Consider the following 25,080-nt stretch of genomic DNA (forward strand, 5'->3'; position numbering starts at 1 on the left):
CTGATCAGCTAAACAGAAAGCTTGTATTCACTAATAAGCATGCTAGAAATACTGCACGGAGTGTGAAGAAAAGAAATTCACAAATTGTTTCAGTCCCATAATTTCTCCAAAAGCCTGCATTCAGGTTTTGTGAATTCAAAATAAATGCTCATGAATAGAGAAAGTGTCTTCGCAACTGCACCAGCAATGAGATTCTCACTCTAACTGCTGCTAATGGCCATTAAACATAGCAGGCATTAGTTAAGCTTTGTAAATCTCATTTTAAATCATTGTTCAGTGTGTATAAAACTGCAGAAAACTTTAAGTACCTCTGCTTCACACTCCATTAGCTGTTAACAGACCTATTCAAGGATTAAAATGGCTGAAGAGCTTGGAACGAATTTATATACTGACTCACTTTCTTCCTTTATGTCCTCCCAGGTGCTCTGACCTAGAAAATAATGAAGTAACTTTGACATCGCCCATTATCTCCTTATATAATAAGACTGTTACAAAAAACAAACAAACAAAAAACATATTATGAACATGAACTGAGTCCTGCAGGACAATTCACAAACCTTTACAATATTAATAATTTGCTGCAACTTCTCAACTGATATTCGAGTTTTATGTAAGCATAACAACCCACAATCCACCCATTCATTCATCGGTTTTCATCCACTTATCCAATTTAGGGTCACAGGGGAGGAGTGAGTCAATTCAGAGTCAAAAATGAATGTTGAATTGTAAATAACTATAAGTTTTATACTTACTCAGGAAGAGACTAGCAATGTGAAAAGAGTCTGGAATGTCAATGCTGCCATTAAAACTCACCATTAGCAACGTGAAGTGCAAGGGACTCAGGCTTTCACGTTTGGTTGACCCATCAGTCCACCCTTACCTTCTCCCTGATTTCCAGAAAAATAATTACGATGAACAGTATGCCACACTCCGCAAATGAACTTCCGATAACTATACTCTCCACTTTGGGTGTTTTTGTGTGTTTGCTTGTTTTTTAAAATGACCTTACTTTACTCTTAACCCTCTCAGGCTCAAATTAAACTTTTTCTGCAGTCCTGCAGTGGTACTTTTGAGTAAAAAAAACCTCATAAAATATGTATGTGGGGTAATCAGGTTGTTAGTTTTTAATTGTTGCAAATCAGCAATGCCTGCCTCGAGAGGGTTAAGACTTCAACATACAACATACAACCACACTGTAGACAATACTGATCTTCTAATTGCACTCGCCCCTCGCTAGAACCTGATCATCTTTTTGCACACAAAGCCAGCTCCAAAGTGAAGTGCCAACTCTGCCAACAAGAGTTCAAACTTCCCCACTCACATCCTGAAATATGTGTGAATGCGGTGGTGATACAGCTTCAAATCCTGGATCAAACCATTAAATTCTCCCTCTTGCTGCCTTCTTGTGAGACTTGGATGAACCCAGAATCTTTCTTTCTTTGTTTTCTTCCTCAAAATTTAACACTTTCAGTGTGTAACATTTGGACATATTACATTCAAATATTACATATCTTCCTAGTTTTGTCATTTCTATTTCTAGTTCTTAGATTTGTGTTCATTTAGTCTCCTCCCTTTCATGCTGTGGTCATCTTGGTCTTATCTGTGTTCTCCCCAGTCCGTCATGTCTCTCATCCTCTCTGTGTCCTCATTCTGTCTTGTTCTCTGCTTCTGTTTCTCCCCTGGTCCCAGTGTCAAGCCCTTATCTCTTAGTCTGTGTCTCAGTGTCTTTCCTGTTTTATTTTGACAGTCTCTCGTCCTGTGTTCAGTGAGTTCAGTTTCCCTTCTCCCTGTCTCATTGTGCCTGATTACTACCAGCCGTGTTTCCTCCTGTTTCCTAGCCCCTCATTAGTCTTTGTGCATTTAAGTCCCCTGTCTTCCTCTACTTGTTGTTGTGTTGTCCATGTTGCTGTGTGTTCTCCTGGGCTCCTCGTGTCCATCACTTCCTCGAGTTTTCTTCCAGTTTCGTGTTTTCATTTTCCAGCGTTAGGTTTTGTTTTTGTGAATTTAGTATCTGAGTATTTTGATACAACACATAAAAGCTGCCTCTTCTAGTTATCCCTTTGTGTTTGAGTCCTGCGTTTAGGTCCTACTCCTGCCTGCCACACAGCCAGCATTGACAGATCTGACCATTCAGATCATTATTTGGCAACAAGTGTGCTTGTAGTTCCAAGTCTGTAGAATGAATTTTTCACAAAAGCGCAGCACATTGGTGTGCACATACTTTACAAGACAAGTTTATGATGTGAGCAGGAGGTCAGGCAATTGAGAACAATGAGTAGTTGCATTTCTGGGGAAAGAGTTTGCAAGAGGACTTGGTGGATTTTACCATGAGCCAGCGTCTAGGGCAGGGGTAGGCAACTTCAGGCCTCGAGTGCCGGTGTCCTGCAGGTTTTAGATATCACCCGGGTTAACTTAATCAAATGATTAGTTCATTACCAGGAGAACTTCAAGACATGTTGAGGAGGTCATTTAGCCATTTAAATCAGCTGTGTTGCATCAAGGACACATCTAAAACCTGCAGGACACCGGCCCTCGAGGCCTGGAGTTGCCTACCCCTAGGAGATTGCACTGCGGGTAAGTTTAATCAGAGACTTGGCAGGAGAACAAGAGCCACAATAGACTGTAGTTGACGGGCATGACCTGGGAGATGTGGAATGTGGGATGGATGTGCATGGATGCTTGAAGCTTGAGTTTAACCACTGAAAGGCTGATGACAATCTCGATCTCATATCATCCAATAAAACAGGGAGCGAGCTTGCAAGAGAGATGGCCTTAAGATGAATATCTTTAGTGGCTAATCAAACCTTTTGTCCTAGTTCATATCTGAGAGTGGGTGTTTGGAGGCAATCTGCATAGTGGCAGTGCTGATCGACTGTTCGGAGTACGGCCTCTGGGCCTAAATGCGCTATCTGCAGGTGGTGCTAGATGGAAAGAACAGATCTGCTTCTACAGACAGGCAGGTGGTAACCTAAGGATACGTTGAAAGGTGAGAGACAGTAGCAGATAAGGTGAGTGAGTTGTTCTGTACTCTACTCATGGGAACTCTGAGGACCAGATGTCTGAGTTTTGTGTCATAACAAAACGGAGCCAATTCCAACTCTTGATTGAGCCTCTTGGTCAGGCCGTCGGTCCGCAGGTGAAACCTGGAACTGAGGCTGATGTTGGCTCCCACTGCAGTGAAGATCTTCCAGACCTGGGAGGTGAACTGAGGACCCCTGTCCAAAACGATCTTCAGCGGAATGCCATGGAGCCTGAAACATGATCAATGAGCAGTTGGGTGGTTTTGGTAGCAGTGGGTAATTTCTGAAGAGCAACAAAATGAGCGAACTTTGAGAACCGGCCTATTATGGAGAGGAGATGGGTAGCCTGGTAATGAAGTCCAAAGTAACTTGGGCCTGTGAGGTGTAACTAGCGGTTTGAGTAAACCTGAGGGTTGCTGGGAGTTACTCTGACTGCGTGCAGAGATGGAACAGTTGGCTACATAATCCCTAACATCTCTTTCCATAGATGTTAGATTGAAGATGAGAGAAGGAGGTGAGCAATCAGGGCACATAGGTGGACACAGGAGAACACAGGACCCAAACAGAAAAACACCAGACATCACTCAGATCATGACAATATTTAGTCAATGATTTTTATTCTGTCACTGATAAATTAACAAACTTCTGTGAAAAAGTAGCAGGAAATGCGCATTAGGAATTTGAACAGGCCAATCACAATATTTAGTTACATTTCTAGGGAGGTGCATGCCAAGTTATGCCATAGGTTACAGTGCAGGGTTTCAGAGTGCTTGCAATTACAGCTAAACATGTGAGCCTATGAGGATTGACTCACTTTTGGTTATTTAGAAGATCTGCAGTTTATGACACGTTGAATTTACTTCATTTTTCAGCCCTTAAATGAACTAAAAACAGGAACCCAAGCTTACCATGACAGACCTTTATTGATAAAGGACTGCTGAGAAAACAGTGCTGTGCAGACTTTAGCCTTTTATTGCTATTGACATTTTTCTTCCATAGTCCAGCACCTGCAAAAGAGTTTTCTTGGATATGTGAATTGTTTTTATATGATGTTGAAGAGCCATAAACAACATGAAAAGTATACTTTTTAATGTAACTGTATCTTATCTTTACAGTAACGTCATAAATGTATTCCCTGCCACTTCACTGACATGCAGAGGTTTCTCTTAACCTCTGAGCCTAGTGCTCTATATGTTAATTTATCTTAAAACTTGTTATACATGTGCAGAAAAGCAGTGAGGCATCGCAGAATTCTGTCAAATGATTGTTTCAAAAGAACACTTTCAGATGTTTAGTCATTTCAGTTATTTTTATCTGCAGCAGAAATCTGGAACACCTGCAGACAGAACAGAGAACAGTCATAGATTTTCTTCAAAATAAACGGCAGAACATCCGGCTGACTCCACCGCAGATGTGATTAAAGGGTCCAACATGAAGTGTAACAATGTTAGCCTGCAAGAGAGCTGGGGATGGAGATCATATAGGGAAACTGTGAAGTCCACTATTATTATATTGTAAATGACTCGCAGTGATAGAACGGTATCAGTTCATCTGCTGCAGCTTAATGACGCATGAAATCAAAAAATATCTGCTGCACCGAAGCAGCGCTCATTGTGTGTCTGTGTGTGTGTTTAGAATACGGTTACCATGACAACAAACAATCCATCCTGGTCACAAACTGTGGAGGAGGGTGGCTGGAGGGGGTCTGTGCGGGGAGTGTTTATATGCATGCCACTGCCTGTATCAATGTGTGAAATTAGTGCGTGATATTTTTATCTGTGTGTGTGACAACAGGATGTACAGACGGACGTCCAACATGGCTGGTCTGACCTATCCTCCCACAGCTTTGACAGCTCTGAAGGTAAAAATTACTGCTGCGTTCCCACTGGCAGCAGGTGACATTTTATTGTATTAAACCTGCGTTTGATTAGCAATTGAAAAAAAACAAAACCTTTTCAGTAAGAGTTCTGAGTTCAGAGCCTTAAAAGGAAATGAAGGGAGAGAAAAACAAAAAATGAAACAAAATAAAGAATGACAAAAAGACTGGAAGAGGTAAGAAAGTGTGTAAGAAGGTAGGAAACGCAGGGAAAAGCAATCCAGGATGATGAAAAGAGGAACGTGAGAATGACAAGGAGGGTAAAAAAGTAAGGTAGTTGAAATGGAAAGGAGGCAATGTGAAAAGAAAAGAGGAATGAATGAGTGAATGAGTCAGGGAGGACTTGGGAATGGGAAATAAGAAATAGACAAAAAGGGGAAGAAAGTGAGAGGAAAACAAGAGGAAGAACAGGAAGTAGGAAAGAAATACGAATTGCAAAAAGGAAAGGAGACGCTAGAGAGAGACTGAGAGGGGTAATGATAAAGGAGACAGAGAAGGAAGTGAGGACCTGGTTGGGAGGAAAGGAATGAAGTAAAGATATAGCAATGAAAGGAGATAAGAAAGGACATTTGGAAGAGAAGAAAAAGTGGGATTTGGGAAGAGTATGAGGGTAAGCACAAGAAAAAGGTAAAGCTGTAAAGGGAAGGCGGAAATAAAAGGAGCTAATAAAACATCCATCCATCCCGCCAGCTAGCCAACCAGCCAGCCAACCAGCCTTTTTAAACCCTTGTCCAAGTCAGGATTGGGGGAGGGTGTTGGAGTCTATGTCCTAGCTGTCAAAGGACAAAAGGCGAGGTACAGCCTGGATAGCTTACCAGGGAAAAAAGAAAGTAAGATAAAGAAAAGAAGGGTGGAAAAACCAAAAACAGTGACTGAAAGCAGGAAACAGAAGTGCTTTGGATAGTAAGGAAGGCATGAAAATGAAATATAGACAAAAAAATGAAGCAGAGAAGGAAAAGAGGAGATAAACAATAAATGAAGGAAGCGGAGAAAGGCAAGACACTGTGGTGAAGGACAATGTAGATTTAGTACATTAATGATATATGTTTCCTCCTCTGCACTTCCTTTTGTCTACAAACTTAGAAAAAAATTGAATTATTCTAGTCCACGCTTCTTGCATGATGCAAAGCACGACCCAATGAGAGGCTTTAAATGTAATTGTGTAAGTAAATGTGATAATTAATCTGAGTTTTAGATCCTTCCTGTTTGAGCAAACATTATCAGGACAGTGCCCTCTACTGGCAGAAATCTTCATTTCACTAAGGTCTCACCAGCTTTATGTCACACCCCCCTGCTGTAATCATACCTTACATGTGAGATGGTATTTGTTGATGCATTTCTCAGGAGGTGGATCAGTGGTCCTTTGATGTCTTTGCCTTCCACGAGGCCACAGGAGAGCACGCCCTCAAGTTCCTAGTCTACGACCTTCTGACCCGCTATGACCTCATCAACAGGTTCAGGGTACTCGCAGTTTAATTTTGTTCAAATCTGGTGGTGGGCGAACTTAATACTGGGGAAAGTACATTTAGTCTTTGTGCTAACTTACAGTTTTGTGTTCAGATTCCTGTGCAGGCTCTGGTGCAGTTTGTTGAAGCGCTTGAGAACGGTTACAGCAAACACAGGAACCCCTACCACAACCTTATTCATGCCGCTGATGTCACTCAGACTGCCCACTTTCTGATGCTACACACTGGACTGATGGTAACACACACACACGTGCACATCTTTTTGTGGGGAACCTCTGGCATCCCTTTACACTGCTGTTAAAATAAACCAGATTCTTAAAAGCTGAATCCTCAAACAGTCTTTCCTAGGACCATGTCCTCATTTTCCAAAACGTTGCTGATGTCCAAACCTTAAATTAGCCCACACAAAGACAGAAGTAGATTTTCAAAAACACCTATGTGGATATCATTTTGTCACAATCTTGTTGTGCAACTGTGCTTGCCTGCACATGGCTTGCAAAGACAGTTGTCTATAGAAGCTAACTAATGATGTGTGTGTGTGTGTGCAGCACTGGCTGAGCGAGTTGGAAATTCTTGCAATGGTTTTTGCCGCAGCAATTCACGACTTTGAACACACAGGAACCACCAACAACTTCCACATCCACACCAGGTAATGTAGATGGTAACACTTCATGTAGGTTATCAGGGGATCTGATTTGACAGGGACAGTTTTTCTCAAGATAATTAACTTAAGGTAATTGTTATTTGACATTTAACACTAAACACAATATAAAGTTAACAATATAAAGTTTGTCACGTAGTACATAACATATGAATTAGGCCTGTGTTTAAAGACTCATGAAAAACATCTTTATCTTACATAATAAAACAATGGGAATCTGCCAGTTCACTGGGTGAGTTGTGAATTCATCCAACAGAGTTCCAGATGCTTGATTCAAAAGCATGGTGACAGGTTTAAGGAGGCGCTAGGAATAACACAGTGGGATTCATCTGGAGTCCCCCCACCCTTCTTTTTTTTCAAAAATTTCAGCAAGTGTGGTGAATCTTAAGTAGGGGAACAACAGGAAACCTGCTGATGTTGCGGCTTCTGTATACAAACTGCAGAAGATATCTGATTGGATGTTGTGTCTGTCTGTCAGGTCGGAAGTGGCCATTCTGTACAATGACAGGTCAGTGCTGGAGAACTATCATGTCAGCGCTGCCTACAGGCTGATGGCTGAAGAAGACATGAATATCCTGGTCAACCTGAACAAAGATGACTGGAGGTTTGCCCTTACTGCCAATTCTTGATGTTTGTGCTTCCATCTCAATGCACCTAAATGCCCTTACCCTGAGCTTTGACATCACAACTACATACAAAACTCCACCTTGTGTCCTTTGTGTTGATGTACAGAACTCCTTCTCTAAGAGACAAAGAAAGGGCTATTTTAAAATACTTACTGTTCTGATGACATTTACAGAATTCCCAGCAGATTCTGTAAAAATCAGGTGACTGAAAATATTTTAAATATGTTTCCTTGGTTAAAGTGTTTTCTATACAGCTAGTATTGTTTTCAGAAACAGAGTTTTCATCACATGATGACACAGTCCTCATGTGTTAGTGTGAAGTCTGGTTAGTGCCCCAACCTGGCATGATATATGTGAACACACACACACGCACACACACACACGCACACACTGTGTGTACTCATATCCTTGTGGGGACATCTCATTGACATAATGCTTTCCCTAGCCGTTTACCCAACCCTAACCAAAAATCAATGCCTAATCCTAAACTTTAATTATTTACTTGACTTGTTTTTTGAACCCAAAAGAAGTTGAGTTCCCACAGCGTCTCGACAATGTCAAGTTGAAAAACTTTCAGAGGTGTGGGCTCTTTGATGAGAACTGATGGGTGATTACTGGATGTGTTTGTTTATTTATTTTTCATAGGGAGCTGAGGTCTCTGGTGATAGAGATGGTGATGTCAACAGACATGTCCTGTCATTTCCAGCAGATCAAGACCATGAGGAATGCCCTAACACAGACACACAGGTCAGAACTCTAGCCATTATTAGTGACCTTTGACCTTTGTAACTGGCTATCATTAGATCAGTGATAGCCAATGATACATTATGTTTTGTTAACAAAACATAATGTATCCATGCCTTTGTGTACTTTTCATATTTTCCACAGCTTTATTTAATAAATAAATATATTATTTTGCATAAATGTATCATTGTGACCAAACTTTTCCAGTTCAGATGGAAAAGTAAAAAGAAACGGATTCATTCTATCAGTTTATTTCCACCACATGAAAATAACGTCATGTCCTGCTGTGGCCACAAATGTTGTGTAACTGGCAAACTGGAAAAAGTCAATTTATTGTATTATTAAACAGGATATTTGCAGATCCTTAATTTCTACCACATGCAAAATTGAGGCCTTGATTGCCAATAAAATTGATTCAGGAGAGGGTCCTGCTAGCAGATAAGATATTATAGATAATGTTTTTGGTTAGTTTGTACAACATATTGGTGACTCCAGATAATGTTGGCTCATATCACTTTAGAATGTCTGCAGTCTGTCATTGGAAGAAATGATAAACCTGAAAGCCTTTAGTTATAAAATCGTGCCGTGAAAAATATCACTTATTTGTTGGCTTAGGTTTGGTGGAGGAAAGCGCACGATAACGGTCGGCTTACAGCTGTGAAAGCTAACACTGCAACAGATGTAGCAGCTAATTATGTTTAAGATGGTGCTGTGTCGATGGCATGAAATTAGTTCCTGTGTTAGCAAACAGGTGCCACCATCATGTCACCCATTTGTTAGTGAGGTCCTGTCTTAAAACCTCCAGCTGAGCATAGTAACCAAGACATACTGGGCACACATGGTGTAGTAGCTATTACCAGTCAATCACTGGGAAGTCACACTGGGAAGTAAGGCATACTCTCCTTCATCCCCCTTTCCCCTCTGATGAAGTTGATAATTTACAAAATGAACATCATGTTGTATTCAATATGTTGCTAAACTATCAAGCTGAGACTGTAGACTGATAAAGTGAATAAGAGAACTCATCTTTTTCTCAGATTTCCTTTTGTGACCAGATTTATGCCCTGAGCTGGAGATTAGAAAGATTAAGTAAGGCTTGTTGCACATTGCTTTGAAGCTGACAGCTGGTCGCCTGCAGATGCTCCGGCTGATGTATGTCAGTCAACAATATTTTTCACTCTCACTGGTAGTCACTTTAGTGGCTCACTATAGAGGTGTAGAAAAGGTTTTTCTCCAGTAGGCCCACTTCTTGTACACTGATGGTTGTTTCGGCCGTTGTCTCTTGAAGTTGTCGTTCGCTTTCCATTGTCTCAGGTCACCACATTGTTTTATATTGAGCCTGTGGCTAATTTAACCCTGAACTTTGTAAGACTTCTAAGAACCTTTTAGGTAAATAAAATTCTCTAAGTGAAAACATGTCTTTCTGTCTTTCTTACGTAAATAGACTTCTTCAATTTCAAATTAAAAATCTAATATTTACCATTTCTAAACCCGCTGATACTCTGAACTACAAATACTTTTCATTCTTCACACAAAAATGACTTTTCCCACTCAAACATGTAAAATTAGATTCCTCTGCAGTTTCATAAAAGATTTTCCGGCAGACTGTGCAAGGCTAGTCTATCTGACAGAGACGACCAGATCATCTGTGGGAGTGTGGTGAAAAGGCCCAACATAAGCTCCTGCAGGCTGCTGGACCAGATTGCCCTGTGCGTTCCTGTAGGAGCTATCACAGGAATAGTACCAGAGTCCAGTATCTCCTCTATGTTTGTCAGTCCTGCTGGACCTGCGGAGGTGTGTCCATGTGTATCTGTGTGTCTCTGTGTGTAAGCGTGTCTGAGTGTGTATGGAGGGGGTGCTGGCAGCTGTCGTGATTCTCAGCTCACGCTTGGATGGATTTTGGGGGAAGACGCTGTCATCAGCCTGTCAACACGCTGGTTCTGCTTTTGTTGCTGCAGCAGCGGGCAGAACTGTACAGTCTGCACAATATGATCAAAATACAAAAAGGCACAGCACTGTTCACATAACATATGGGAAGCTGTAGCAGAGCAGTTTCTTTCCTTCACAAGTCATTCTCAAAAGACATTTTTGCTGATCTTCTACAGGTCCAAAAATGTAGATGCTCAGTTTTTAGTCAAGGTAATATAGCTTCTTTTTGATTGATGGATATTAATGAAATGATTTTGTTTCCTTTTCCTTTCCAGTATAGACAAAGTGAAGGTTTTGTCTCTGATGCTTCATGCTGCAGACATCAGCCATCCAGCCAAAGCATGGCCACTGCACTACCGCTGGACCCACAGTCTGATGGAGGAATTTTTTAGACAGGTACAAACATCTGTCAGTGAGGGTTCTCATTTGTGAGGATGCTCGTGGACTTTAAAATCAACTATCAAATCAAGCCAAGGAATCATCCTCTGTAAATCAATAAAACACTAAAAATCAGTGTAACACAGGCACTGTCACTGGTTGTATACTTTGTAAAAGTGTTTTAGTAAACCCTTGACTGCCATTTCCCATCATGGCTTAGCAACAATTTAGAAGGTTCTTTAAAACAGGATTTCTCCATATAATAACACAGAATTCTGATACCCTTCTCTTTCCCTCGCCTCTGTCAGTGCGCCCCAGGGTGGCTGTGGCTACAATGTAGCTTGCCATCACCAGTGTGTGAATGTGTGTGTGAATGGGTGGATGACTGGTTGTGTAAAGCGCTTTGGGGTCCTTAGGGACTAGAAAAGCGCTATACAAATACAGGCCATTTACCATTTACCATTTGTAATGCCTACTGCAAAATTAATTTGGTGCCATGTTAAAAATAAATCAACCAGTAAAGAAAAATTAGCTAATTGTTGCTGCATTAACAAATAAAGGCAACGTTAGCCTAATTAGCCATTTAGAATTAATAAAATCTTTTTCAGTTGTCATAGCCGACATAATTGACATTATTACTAGAAACTGTATGAGCTCTGTAACAGTTACAGGTGATGACCTGGGTGCTGCAGAGCTGTTTGTTTTGTTATACAACACTTAACTTTTTTGAGTCCACCCAACGAATTCCAGTCAACTTGTATCGGTAAGAATACATTTTTGTGTTATCACTGAAGCACTCTGAAACACTGAAAGACTCTATTGCCCATGTTGTAATGATGAAGATATTTTAGCTTATTTCCATGAGGAGGATGTCTCCATTGTGTTTTATTGTTTAAGGCTCAAGCAGAAACTGAATGCAAATCCCATAAAGTTAACTTGAGTACTTGAAGACACAGTGTTATATTGTCCCACTTTCTACATTGTTTCCAGGGAGATAAAGAGGTTGAACTTGGGCTCCCCTTTTCTCCTCTCTGTGACCGTAAAGCTACGATGATTGCCCAGTCTCAGATAGGTAAGAGTCACAATGAGAAAGGACTTCATAAACTTGTGCTGGATTTGCAAACAGCTGTTGAAACTTTATTCTCATGTTTACTATCTGGTAGTGATTTATTATAAGAAAAAGAACCAGTATTAAGTTATTATTAGTAATGATGTTGTTACGTCTCCTCGAGGGCAGGAGAGGATGACACGACGACTCTGGAAACCTGGTACAGGTGTTATAAAAAAAGTTTAATGGCAGCGCTCTCACAAAATAAGTAACCCAAATTCAAACAACAAATGTGGGGGAGAAAGGGACAGTTAGGTTGTGCCAAAAAAACCACCAAAAAGGCAAAACCAAAACTTAGCTGAGCTATTATCCTAGAAAAACAAAAACAGGGGGGAAAGACCCTAAACCTCAACTCAAAACAAGCTCAAAATTACATGGGTGGCATCAACCTACTTACCTAGTGTTTCTAACAAAAAGACATCAGCCTGCAGTCTGCGTACCTAAGGGAGTGGCAAACAAAAGGAGAGGGAAAGACAACATGCAGCCTGCAGACATGTAACAGATGCGCTTGTTATATATTTTGCTCTCTCTTCTTCTATTATCCTAACATTTCTCTTGGGATTCAGGTTTCATAGACTTCATTGTGGAGCCAACCTTCAGTGTACTGATTGACACGACAGAGAAAGTGATTGGTCCTCTAATAGAGGAGGACAGGAAGGCCAGAGAGACTGGAAACAGGAGATCCAGGTACTGCTGCTATTACTGCTGTAAGTTCAGTGACTTATTCAACATGTGTATTAGACACAAGGTTTTTAACATGAACGATTCCTCAGTGAATAACCACAACAAAAGAAAAGCAACAGACTTGATAACAGCTGAAACTCTTAATCCACATCAGAACAAGTCTTTGGAAGTCCAGACCTCAGCCCGATTGAAATCTGTGGTGGCACTGTGCATAAACAGATGCCCACAAACCTCAGTCAACTAAAGCAATGTTATAAAGTATAGTGGACTCAAATACATTAACAGCAATGTGAGAAACTGATAAAGTCATACAGATAATTATTACTGTAAGTTACTGCTGCAGAAGCTGGTTGTACAAACTTGTAATTGTTTTTACAACACTGCATAAAGTCATTTTTATTCATACTTGATGATTTTGGATGAAAAATCATTGAAAATAGGCTGGTCTTAGACCAGAAACTGTGAAACCCAGTCTAATCACTCAATTGTACAACTACTTATTCTTTTCTTAAAAAAAAAAAAGATTTATTTGGGGTTTTTTTTGTTTTGTCTTTATTATACAATCTTTATTAGTACAGAGAACTGACAGGAAACTATGGAGAGAGTTGCATGCAGGACATGGATGCACACCTGTACATAGCACGATGTACAGATACATGACACAAATAGTAATTGGTGTTCTTCAAGACCACATAGTGGGCAAAGAGGGTAAAATATAACTTGTTGGTACAAGAACCAGTAACAGTCCCAACCTTAAATCAGCTAAATGTCCACAGGAAATGCCTCGACTACAGCATATGTTGATCGGTGTGTGAGGGCAGGTCATCACTGCACAAAATCAAGTAACATTGTTTTTCTCATAGAAATATAAAGTTTTTGGCCATGTAGAAAAAAAGTATTGCTCATTCACCAGGTTTTATTCAATCAATGCAATATGGAATTTTCCTTAATACATTAATACATCCAAGGTGGAAAAGGCAGTCCCTCTCATCGCTTTACACCTCTCTCTCTGTTTCAGTCTAACAGGAAGCGGTTCAGTTACCGTGGAGTCAGTGCAGAGACACAGTAGTGTTCGCCATGGGAACAGTGATGATGGACAGATGGACTTTTCCCTGACAGCCATTGATCTGCTGGCACTGAAGCTGCACCTCTCTGGTGTCATTACCAGCAACAAGGACAGATGGAAAGAACTATCTGTGCACGGTACACATACAGTCACAAACAAATATTCAAGAAACTCAGAATCATTCGAGGTAAAGTTTCTACAACCAAATTTAGAAAAAAATTGTTTTATTTGGAGTGTTATTATTTTGTTTTGCGCTTTTGGACATTATAAGACAAAGCTTCCAACAATCTATAAGTGATTTCTCAAAAAATGAGATGTTTTTCAGTGTAACAAATGTCAATTGTTCAATTCTCCCAATTCTTTTGATCTTTGGGCTGAAGGAAAGACAATACTCGGTGTATAAATGCTCAATCAACAATCTTTTATTCCATACAATTCTTATACCTCAGCAGTATAATGCATCATAAAACAATATCATTCATTCACAATAAATCAGCAGTCTAATGTAATACAAATCAGTTTAATAACTGTAATAGTTATCACCTTCTTCTAAGTCAGGAGAATAATGCAAACTAAAACTACATAATGATTTCACAATCGTTAATTAGGAGTCTAACGTGGCAGATAATATAATAATCTCACACTCTTTGGAGAAAATGTTTGTCTGCATTTTTATAAAACATGCTCTTGAGAAAATTGTACCCTTATTTTAATATAAGCTACCATCTTTGTGCTTTTAGCCTTGTTGTGCTTGTTTCACACACTCAGCTGTGGACTGCTGTAATTTGTAAGACAAAAAAATTTAATAACGGTGCTGCCGATAAATATCCCAACAAAATCGATATTTTTCCACTGCGAAGTCATTTTTTCCTTGTTGACATGATCACAATACAGTGAGAGGTTAAATTGTTGAACTGAGATTTGTCCACCTTTTTCTAAAGTTTTGTGCAAGTGCCACCTGTTTACCTTTGGGTAGTCAACATTTGAGTTAGGTGTGATTTTTGGCTTAGCACCACATATCATATCTAATATACTGGGAATGTAATATAGTGGGAAAGTGTCTCATCTTCTGAGATAGATTCTGATATTGGAAACATTTGCCAGTCAGGTTGTTGTGGTGATGTATCTACACACAAGCTTTGCCATTAATGTAAATATCCACCAAATATCAGATGCAAAAAACACTGAACTGAGTGTAAACTTCTCCAACACTAGTCCTGGAAACAGCTAAGAGTCTCAAACCATCAAGGGCCCAGGCTTGAAGAAGATCCCCAGATTTGATGGAACAATTTTTTTTTCAGTTGAAAATTTGTGTATTTTCCTGTGTTTGCCTATTGTGAACAGAGCTAGCCAGCAAGGCGCAAGAAGAAAAAGAAAGTGTGGACCTCCAATCACATGCCTCAACCAGCCATCGTACTCCTGATGGACCCGCTGCCAATCAGCCACAGAACTCTGACTGCTCACCTCCTGGTGAATCTCATGACAAGTCACCAGACCAAATGTTGAATGGTATGAACTTGACAACAAACATAACAACTTCCTGACATTTAACCCTCAAACTCACCTTTAGCTGTGGTAACCTTTACAGGGGAGGCCCCAGAGGAGGAGAAAGAGGAAGATGAAGTGCCTGAAAACGCCTGACTGCCCTCTGCCAAACGTACCACTGTATTTGACTGTGGCAGACGACCCTGGCAACAGGGCGTTGCCGTGCAGAGTTCACACTCTCTGTTTAAACACAGCAGCTGACTAAGTGGTCCTTCAGTGACTGAAAAGGGCCACTAGACCTTTGTTTTTTTGGGGATTTTTTTTTACAACTGACCATGAAAATATCACATTCAGAGTGAAAAGATTCATTAGATAACAGCTTCTTAGCAGCTTCATGGCCCATTAACAGTGGTGAAAATGTGTTGTGATTTTATTAGAGATTCAGAGGAATGCTGTCTGTGAAATAGATGTCATCATTTAAATAAAAACAGAGGCAGGCAGGTCAAAACCAAAGAGTGTGGAGCGGCTTAAAAACCCTATTCAGGGAGTTGGGAGACTGAATGTCTGTTAGGAATAATAATTAACTGAGCTGTTAAGAAGCAGTTGTCGAGGTTTTGTTAATGCAGCTGAGCACAACAACAGGTGTGATGTTTTAAACTTATAATATGAGCGTGAAAAGTGATTGCTGCTCTGTTCTTTGTTCCTACTCCTTTTTATCTCACACTTCTACCCATGATGTCAAACAAAAACATGTTGGATGATGTTGCAGCAGTTGTTTATCGTACCGCCTAAGTAGCAAGCTAAATGGGGCCAATTGCATATTGGCATAATTGACTATGCTGAGATTATTAATACCATACAGAATTATTTCTTCTGGCATGCACGACTTAGGCTATTTTTTGGGGCTAAACCATACCTGGCCATTACGAACGCTTTTGGGGCAAAAATGTTAGCAGTTATTCAGCAAACTGGAACCTCTAACTTTTGGTCTTGCACTAGCATCGGCCGAGAAACTTTCCAAAATGTGTGCCAGGTGGTTGATGCCCAGTACCCCTCTGCAAGTTGTGCTTAGTGCTAATTAGCAAATGTTAGAGAGCGAAACTAAGATAAACCATAAATGCCATAAACCTTAAGCATTACACAAACAAAACTTATGTATATTACCACTATCACTGACAGCATATTAGCATTCTGATAGCATAGCTGATGGCTATTAGAGAAGCTGTAGACTACCAGGTGTGTAAAATATCCCAGCACTTTGTACAGAAGACATTACAAATGTTACATTGTAGAAAGTGATGTACAAGTTATGAAATTTTTCAGTTTATTTGCAAAGGAAAAATCCATGGACCTACTTGCATTGGTCAATTTACAGTGCTAACAAGTTAGCAATATATACCAAATGGAGGTCTCCTGTATGCAGTCTTTTAACGTAACATAAAAGGAGGCATCTACAGACCTGGATATAGTGAATATTTGCAGTCCTGGTTACACTGTAATATTTGTCCTAAATACTAACATGCGACAGAGACAGGAAGTGTTGTCAGTCACGATGCTTTTTAAATGCACAGTATAAAAATGTAATCTCAAATGTCAGTTATTTATGTTTTGTCAAGCTCAGTTTGGTTATAGAAATCGTACCACAAGCTTAATTAGCTTAGTGTTAAATGTAGCTAAGCAAAAAACCATATAGCCCTTGTGTAGAAGGACAGAGTGTGGATGTTATTCACAGCTTGTTTACACCATCAGTGATGTATTTGATTCAAGAGCATTTTATTGAAACCGAATCACTCAATTCATTTTCTTATCAAATCTCAATTACAACGTGATGAATATTATGATATAATATTCATTAACCCCGCCCTGACTTTTTCTGCTGCTGTCTAACATGCCTCCTCAAAGTAATACAAATTAAATTAAACTTTGTATTATATGCATAACTAATGTTTGCGTGCACAATGTAGTGAACATTACCTGCAGGTGACCTAGTTGCTGCTCTGCTGCAGTTCACAGATCTCACAGATCACAGAATATGGTTTGACAGCTGTCATGAGCTGCTGCTCAACACTCGAATAATCTAAAATATCACATGTTCTTGCTTTCACATTTGACAGTATACATTTCAACAAATTCTAGTTTAACATTAAACAATATGCTATTAATACACTACATGGAAACGGCATGTAATTTATTATTTCTTTTCCACTTTTGACATGAGGCTGATATTGAATTTGCTTATTTAATTAGTATCTTTTTAAATGTTTACTGGTTAGGTAGAAGGTGAAGGGGGGAGCTGTACATAAGAAAGCTAATAGAAAGGATTAGCTCCAAGGCAAGAGGCTTGGTAACTAAAGATTAACAAAGATTTAATGAGGGATTTTCTGGCTGCTAAGCCTAACCAAGTACTTTGCAATCTCCAAAAAAGACATCAGAGCTCATCTGTAGGATCAAATCAGAGTCAGTTCTGTGTTACAACTGATTGTAATAAACGGTTGATCCCAAATCTGTATCTGAGCCCTGACCGAAGAGTCTGTTTCACTTGAAAAATGTTACATACGGGAGCTAAAAAGCTATGACTGCCATTCAGCTGGCTTTACCTTTTCCATGGCTAATAGCAGTAAAAATCCAAACATAACACAGTGGCAGTTTGAACGCACAGAGAGCAGAGCAGCAGCAGTAAATCGGTGTGAATTTCTTTACATGTGACCTTTTTTTTAAAAACAAAACATGGGCCATCTTATCGTATTCTGGGCCAATATACCCATAGGATAGCATTACACTGTACTCTCCATCGTTGTAGAGATTGTGGAGATGATGGAAAATGATAATGAACACTGAGTCCAAGGAAGTGTGATCATGAGTAAATAAATAAGATTTACCTTTAAATCGACAGGAGCCCAGAGTTCAGGCAGCTCTTGTTGTTCCTGTGCTGGGCCCCTGTTGCTCCACCTGGCTGTGAATAAAGAAAAGTGCCATAGAATCAACATGGTGACAAGAGAAACACCAGTTTCTATAGCAATGGACAATGAGTCAAAGGCCGGAGCCAAAATGGCCGAAAGTCAAAGCTCTTTAGATTCTGTGAGCACTGTGTTTGTTAATGCAATGTGTGCTATAGTTATTGTGTGCTCTTTGACTCTGTGTGTGGATGAGATTTTGAGTGTGAGTTTGTGTGAGAGAAAGTGTAAGAGTGTGCACTGTATACTGTACAGCTGTTTTCTGTATTATTGTATTAAACATTCACAAATCTGGCTCTGTCTTTGATTTTATTCAGTCTTGTTGTTTACATTTGGTGGTCAACAGACCTGTATCTGAACTTCTGGTATCTGCTTTCACTATATGGACATTCTACAGGAATGCCATTTCTGTCCAGCGCATGCATATTAAGTGACTTCAAAGACAAAAACAAAACATAATACTAAAGTAAAAAAAGATTTTAAACTAAAGATCCACTAAATCAACCTATTATACTTTCCCTTATTTTCTAATGTGCTGTGAAATTTTTCACCAGTCTCATTTCTTAGTCTTTTGTCAAACTTAAATGTTAAAACCAAATTTTAACATTAGACAAAGATAACCCGAGTAAATAGAAAGTTAAAAAGTAAAAAAAAAAAATCATCTGGTGTAAAACTACAATTTCACCATCATACAAGAGTCTAACATGATGTGGTAGTGTGATGGTCTGTGGTTGGTTTGCTGCTCCAGGACCTGGACAACTAGCTAAAAGAAAAACCTTATGGAGACCATCCAGCCACCAATTTGTGTCCTGAATTTCAGGTACAGTTGGATGTTATTGCAGGACAATAATGTGAAACACAGCAGTGAGTCCACTGGTTAAAAAATGGGTCAAAAAATAAAGTAAAATGAGGGTTTTTGGAGTGGCCTAGCCAAAGTGTGGACTTCTTTGCCATGCCCTTAAACAGGCCGTCCCCCTGTATCGAGATGCCAGAGAGGTGACATTCCACGATCCAGGACCTAATTTCAGTAAATGAGGACTGGACCATCAGACCACTGGTTGCTGTCTGAGTCACGTTGCACCCAACCCCTACAGCATCTTCTGTGGGTGTGGGACCACAGGATGGCTGTACCTGGCTTGGCCCAATAGGGTAAGACCTGGCCAACAAGTGTTCTCCTATGAGGTGAGGGGCCTCTTCAGGGGAGTGGCTGCGGTAACCCTTTTCAGGGTATAGGTTAATCATGTACCATAGTGTATTCTTCATAGAGCTACTGGGATTTGCTCTCATCTAGGGCAGCATAGCTCCCGGGACAACAACAGTGCCCCTGTACTAAGACTCCATACATAAAAATTAAAACAGATGTACACTATAATGAAATGCATTTACTACCTAATCTTCTTTTGTAAAAAGTGTGCACCTTTGCCTTGAACACAAAGTTTTGGATCAGTCCAGAAACCTTTTAAGAACTTGAATTTGATAGCATTTATTAGAAAGCAGCACTCATGACCTTACTCAGGTAAATATTGCCGAAAATGTCGCAATGCAATCTTTCAATTTGATGCACTAAATTTGTGCTGCCAGCAGAGAGCACTGTGACTAAACCAAATTTGTGATGTTGTGGGGATCTCATTCTATTGTTGCACAACAAATACCGGCCACCAGAGGGTAGCAGAGAACCACTGTCATTAACAAGCAGTCACACTAACACTTACCGCTCTTTATTCATTGATTAGTGTTGTGTAGAGACACTTAAGGTGTCTTCAATCACATCCAATCAGCTCTCTGACTAACAGCACCACAAGAAGCTACAGAACATGCTATTCTTGCACAAAAAGTGGCACGACTAAACCGTAACAATACATTGTGTTTCAAGGTAATGTATGACTAACGGATGCCTTAAAATGTAAGCTAACAATCTGCAAATTGCACTCTCAGCACCACAAAATGTTAGAATTTGCAGCTCTTTGTTAGTTGGATTGTAGACAGCAATATGGCATCCAACAGGAGACAGATAGAGACAACATGGTAAACATTTCGCAGAAGAGACTGACATTTTTCAGAGCTAAAATAGATTTAGTAATGCCATTCTGCTTTTCATATCACCTAATACAGGGGTGGGGGAACTCCAGGCCACACAGGCTGGTGTCCTGCAGGTTTTAGGTGTGTCCTGGATCCAACACAGCTCAACATGTCTTGAAGTTCTCCAGAGGCCTAGTAATGAACTAATCATTTGATTCAGGTGTGTTGACTCAGGGTGAGATCTACACCGGCCCTTGAGGCCTGGAGTTCCCCACCCCTGACCTGATAAGACTGCTTGCAACTTTTCTTTCTTTTTTTTTTTTGCAGGTTCACAGAATTTACAGCAGATAGGTGTAAGAACACACGACTGTCATAGTCAAAGATGATTCACATTGAGACTCTGGCATGATCAAAGCTGATAGTTAGCCTATTTATAATAACTGCACCGTTAGAGTCTGTTAGTTATTTGGTGGTGTAATAAATGTCGACCTGAATCAGCAGAATTTCCCCAAAAAGCTTCTGTGAATAAGTAAGTTTCACTTTCTGAGTTCAAAGGGTCAATTTAATGGTTTACAACAGCCTTTGAAGTCTGGCCAAGTTCATTCTAATTGGGAGTACAATTCTGATGGCAGCGGTTGCCAGCAGAGGGGCCTGTGTCAGACCATACTTTTGCCAACTTAATTTAAGCAAGTGGGATAGGGTCTATCAGGGTCTCAGATCGCTTTTTGAAATTCCTAAATCTACTGTATGTTTTGGCAGACTTGCACTGATGCGTTGACTGGTTTTACTGATCCCAGAGTGGAAATTAGGTTACTGCAGCATCCAACATGCAGGGATGTAGTTTGTGACAAAGTCAAAAATAAGAGTGATGAAAAAAGACGCATAATAAAATATACTTGCTATCTAATCTCTGTAGATAGTAATGTACATCTGTGTTATGTGTTGTGTATATGTGTTGAAGCAATAGTGCGTATGTTTGTTTGTTTGTTTTTTAACTACTAATTTTGTACAACTGTCCGAAACAGCACAGGTAGTAGCTGAAATTTCAGTGAACCTCATTAACCAAAGTAAGTGTGCTATTTAATAGGACACAGGTTTAAATTGCAGTCACTTTTACCACTGTCTATTTCCCTATATCCAGATCATTGGGTCCAGTTCACTTCACCTCACCTAATGACATAAAGCAGCAGTTCCTCTGCTGAAAGAGTAATCAGTTCCATCACTGCCATGGCAGGAATGAGAAGAGGAAAAAAGCAGAAGATGCAAAAGAAGAAGAAGCTGAAAAAATATCACTGTTTCTGTGTTCTAGCACGTGTTCTCAATATCACCCTACATTTAGTCGTTTTGTATTTATCCTATTTCACTTCTCTCTCCTCAGCAAACTCAGTATGTTGGTTTGGCTTGATCAAGAATCATTTCAAAATCAGAAACTTCTATTAGAAACATGTAGCAAACTAAACCAATTGAAAACTGATGGGAAATTTAGCTCCACTGATTTTGGATGAGTTTTAATTCAGTGTGTAGCAAAGGTGAAGCTGAGGAAATGCAAGGACTGACCTCGAGCTTCTCAGGACCTGTGCTAGCCAGGTGTGTGTGTTCCTGACAACCTGACTCTGTTTCACATCGCTTCACTTAGCACCAGTTCATATAACAGTTACCTCAAGGTGCCTCAAGGTGCTTTATTTAGTGAAGTGAACAACCATATTAGAGGAAAAACCCCAACAATAACTGGGCAACAGTGGGGAAAAACTTCCTTTTTCCCCACTGTTGCCCAGGGCAGCCATCTATAATGACTAGTTGGGGAGGTTTGGGGAAAGAGAAGAGAAAAAATGAGAACATGGGGAGAAACAACAAAACTCAAACTTTAAGAGAGAGGAGACAAAAGTTAATGAATGTTGTAGTGGAGCATAAACACATGGGAGTGAAAACCAGTACCTTCATCACATCACATGTGATGCCATGGCAGGACCACAGGTGAAAATACCAACCTCATCTTTTAAGTGGATGATGTAATCATCTGCATGCTTGGATGTATTAGTGATGGGCTGGAGGAGAAGTACAGAACACTATTTGGTTATTATTTTTTGAGTAGTCTTGAAGAACTCATGACATGGTGATCAATTTCAGAAAGAAGAGCAAGCCTCTGAGGTCTGTACTTTGGGCCATTGCAGCACCTTGGCTCTTCTCTTTTTCAACTTGTTGCTGTGCTTGGGATCTTTGTTCTGCTACGTGAGCCAGCTTAGGCCAAACTTCAGCTGTTAAACAGCTAAATATTGCATTGAAATAAAGAGGAGTTTGTTGTTGACACAGTAACTGTGAGGTTCCCAGGCCACGAGGCTGCAAAATAAAAAGAACCCAAATTAAACTACTGTGCCTGACAGCTGGTATGAGGTGCTGATGTTGGTTTGGTTTTCTCCACATGTAGTGTTATGGATTATGTCCAAACATCTCCATTTTGGTCTCATTTGTCCAAAGGACATGGTAAATGGTAAATGGAGCGGTTCTTAGCTAATCTTAGCACTTAAAACACTTCATTGTCTCACCCATTCACACTAATTCATACAAGCACTTTTTCTGAGCTTTTTCTATGTAAGTGTTTTCCATTTACCATTCACAAGCATTTATACTCCAATGATGCATTAAAGAACAACTTGGGGTTAGTATCTTGCTCAGCGATATTTGCCATGCAGACTGGAGCAGATGGGGATTGAGCCATCAACCTTTTGATCACCTGCTCTGCCTCCCGAGCTACAGCCATCCCTCGTTTACCAATATGTGTGTGGAAAAATTTTTAGTCTGTGCAAAAAATGAGTTTTCATGAAAAATTACTGTCAGATTTATGACGTATGCACCAGGCAATTTTGTTCTTACCGCAGTGCATACGTTGGCAACTCAGACTCATTTTAAATCAGCAGGCTCATGCTTGCTGCCTGCAGTTCGAATATCACCACCTCCATACATCCATTTCTCTGTATAAGGAAACAAGTTTACCTCCAGGTGAGTGAGAAAAAGTGGTGAAGTTACAAAAATGTGGCGAGTAAAAGAAAGCAAAGTTTTAAACACCTTTACTACTGAAGAAATCGAAACAATCGTCTCTGAGGTGGAAGCAAAAAAAAGTTTTCCATACTTTTCAAAAGTGTTTCTGCAGGTGTGACGATGGTAAAGAAAAATGAAGCTTGGGCTACAATAACAGAGACAGTTACCATTGTATCCTCTGAGACGCAGACTGTGGCTCAAGTTAAAAAGAAATGGTTTAACGTTAAAGCCAATTCAAAACAGACACAGCTAGAGTACAAGGGCCATCTGATGTGTCAGACATAAATGAGAGACCTCCAGCATTTATTGGGCAATCATACACAGTGGGATATCACCCAGACATAAGGAGGAAAGTGGTGACAAAGACTTTCATCCACAGGCAACTTTTTCCTCATTTGCGATCTCCAATTATTATTTTTTGTGTAAATAATGATCAAAATTCAAAGACATGCAGTCAGTGGGGACAGGTTAATTGGTAACTCTGCCCATAAGTGTGAATGTGAATGCAAATGGCTTTCTGTCTCTATGTGTTAGCCCTGCGGCAGATTGGCAGCCAGGGTGTACTGCCTCTCGGTCTGTTAGGAAACATATATTTTCTAGCGCTTATTTGCTGTGTATTTTGTTTTATGCATTTAATAACAGGCCAGTATATTAAAGGCCACCTTTGAGTTATAAAATGTGTCATAGGTCATTAGATTGTTTTGCAAGACTGAAAACTGAAAACATTTAAAGGATTTAAGATATCTCTCAGTTCTTTGTTTGCAGGATTATCTTTCTGTCACTTTATGTCCTTTACATGACTCAAGTGACGTTGGGGGAACACATGCCTACAAATGGCTGTCCTTCAGTGGGACGTGGATAATGTCAACTTGGGTATTTCACACAGGCTCTTATTCATGTTTAGCTTTCGTCTGCTAACCTTGGAGGTCACTTGTCCAAATAAAACCTCTTGATGTAGTTAAAACTTGACAGATGAGGACGGACAAATGACATCTGAGTGGTAGGAACTTGGTAGAAAGCCTGGTAGAAAACTTGATTAAACCCAAAGGGACTTTACCATCAAAAGGGGAGAAAACAAAAAAGTCCACAGTGAGTCCAGTTTATAGTGTACAATTAAAGACTAATGCCCTCAAACTCACATTCATTGAGCTGGAATATCGACTGAGGTACCTCTGAACGGTCTGAGAAACAGCTAAGAAAAAACCTCAAAAACATTCAGCTCCACTGCGCAAACATCCTTCGTCTAAAAGAGAACTATCACTCCTCACTCCATACAATAAAACTTATAAATATTTCAGCAATGCTGGATTCATTGTTCCTTCATGAATTTTTGAGTTAAACATCATATTGATCCAGAAAATATTTTAACAATGACCTGATGGATTTCTGTGAAATTTGTTTCTCGCAGGGTAACACACTGCTAACCTATAACGCTCTGTTGCTTTTTCCTATTTGGAGTTTAACGTGTTGTATTGATCTGTATCACAGTGAGTATGATTTGCCATTTCTGTTTTCTTTTCCCCAGAAGTAGATTAACCAGTGTGTCCAAACCGGCATATTAGTCACTCTTCTCATTTTTAGGTTTGATTCCATTTGAACAGCAAATATTAAAATTTCTTTGATTGAAAAAGCAATGAAACTGGCCATGAAGAGATTACAGTTGCTGGGCGGAGTGGTAGGGTATTTACACAAGTACTTTTGGCTGTGCTCTTATTTCCCCACAGGTTTTCACAGTAGATGGATGCAGGCAGTTGATGTGGCACAGATTTTATGCTGGATGCATTTCCTGATGTTACCCTCACGTTTCTCTGAGCTTGGGGTCAGTACTGGGAACACTCTAGCTTATGACCCCCCCAAGGCTGGCTTTGTGTCTCTGAACCAGGGATCTTCTGCATGTAAGTGATAAATAAATTCTGCATGAAATCCAGATATTCAGAATACATGTAGACTCAAAGGGATAAGTACTGAACAAATCAAATCAAACTCATGGATATATGGTCAAGTTAGTTCTATTGAATGTGCACATTA

At 39.9% G+C, this 25,080-nt stretch overlaps 1 protein-coding gene across 1 annotated transcript in view; it reads left to right on the forward strand.

Annotated features, from left to right (window-relative positions):
* LOC309690995 (dual specificity calcium/calmodulin-dependent 3',5'-cyclic nucleotide phosphodiesterase 1A-like) overlaps nucleotides 1-18,291 on the forward strand; it is a gene marked incomplete at its 5' end in the record, with an annotated part of 42,460 nt that extends 24,169 nt beyond the window's left edge. The window contains 12 exons of the mRNA XM_082508507.1: nucleotides 4,815-4,881; nucleotides 6,241-6,357; nucleotides 6,457-6,597; nucleotides 6,911-7,011; nucleotides 7,502-7,627; nucleotides 8,295-8,396; nucleotides 10,598-10,718; nucleotides 11,691-11,772; nucleotides 12,375-12,495; nucleotides 13,511-13,695; nucleotides 14,903-15,067; nucleotides 15,147-18,291. Of these exons, the coding sequence (XP_082364633.1) occupies nucleotides 4,815-4,881; nucleotides 6,241-6,357; nucleotides 6,457-6,597; nucleotides 6,911-7,011; nucleotides 7,502-7,627; nucleotides 8,295-8,396; nucleotides 10,598-10,718; nucleotides 11,691-11,772; nucleotides 12,375-12,495; nucleotides 13,511-13,695; nucleotides 14,903-15,067; nucleotides 15,147-15,199 (1,381 nt within the window). The 3' untranslated portion in view covers nucleotides 15,200-18,291. The remainder of the gene's footprint in view (nucleotides 1-4,814; nucleotides 4,882-6,240; nucleotides 6,358-6,456; nucleotides 6,598-6,910; nucleotides 7,012-7,501; nucleotides 7,628-8,294; nucleotides 8,397-10,597; nucleotides 10,719-11,690; nucleotides 11,773-12,374; nucleotides 12,496-13,510; nucleotides 13,696-14,902; nucleotides 15,068-15,146) is intronic.
* Between the last annotated feature and the right edge of the window lie 6,789 nt (nucleotides 18,292-25,080).

Source organism: Aulonocara stuartgranti, assembly GCF_965226115.1.
Source record: "Aulonocara stuartgranti genome assembly, chromosome: 16".
In the NCBI taxonomy this organism is placed as follows: Eukaryota; Metazoa; Chordata; class Actinopteri; order Cichliformes; family Cichlidae; genus Aulonocara; species Aulonocara stuartgranti.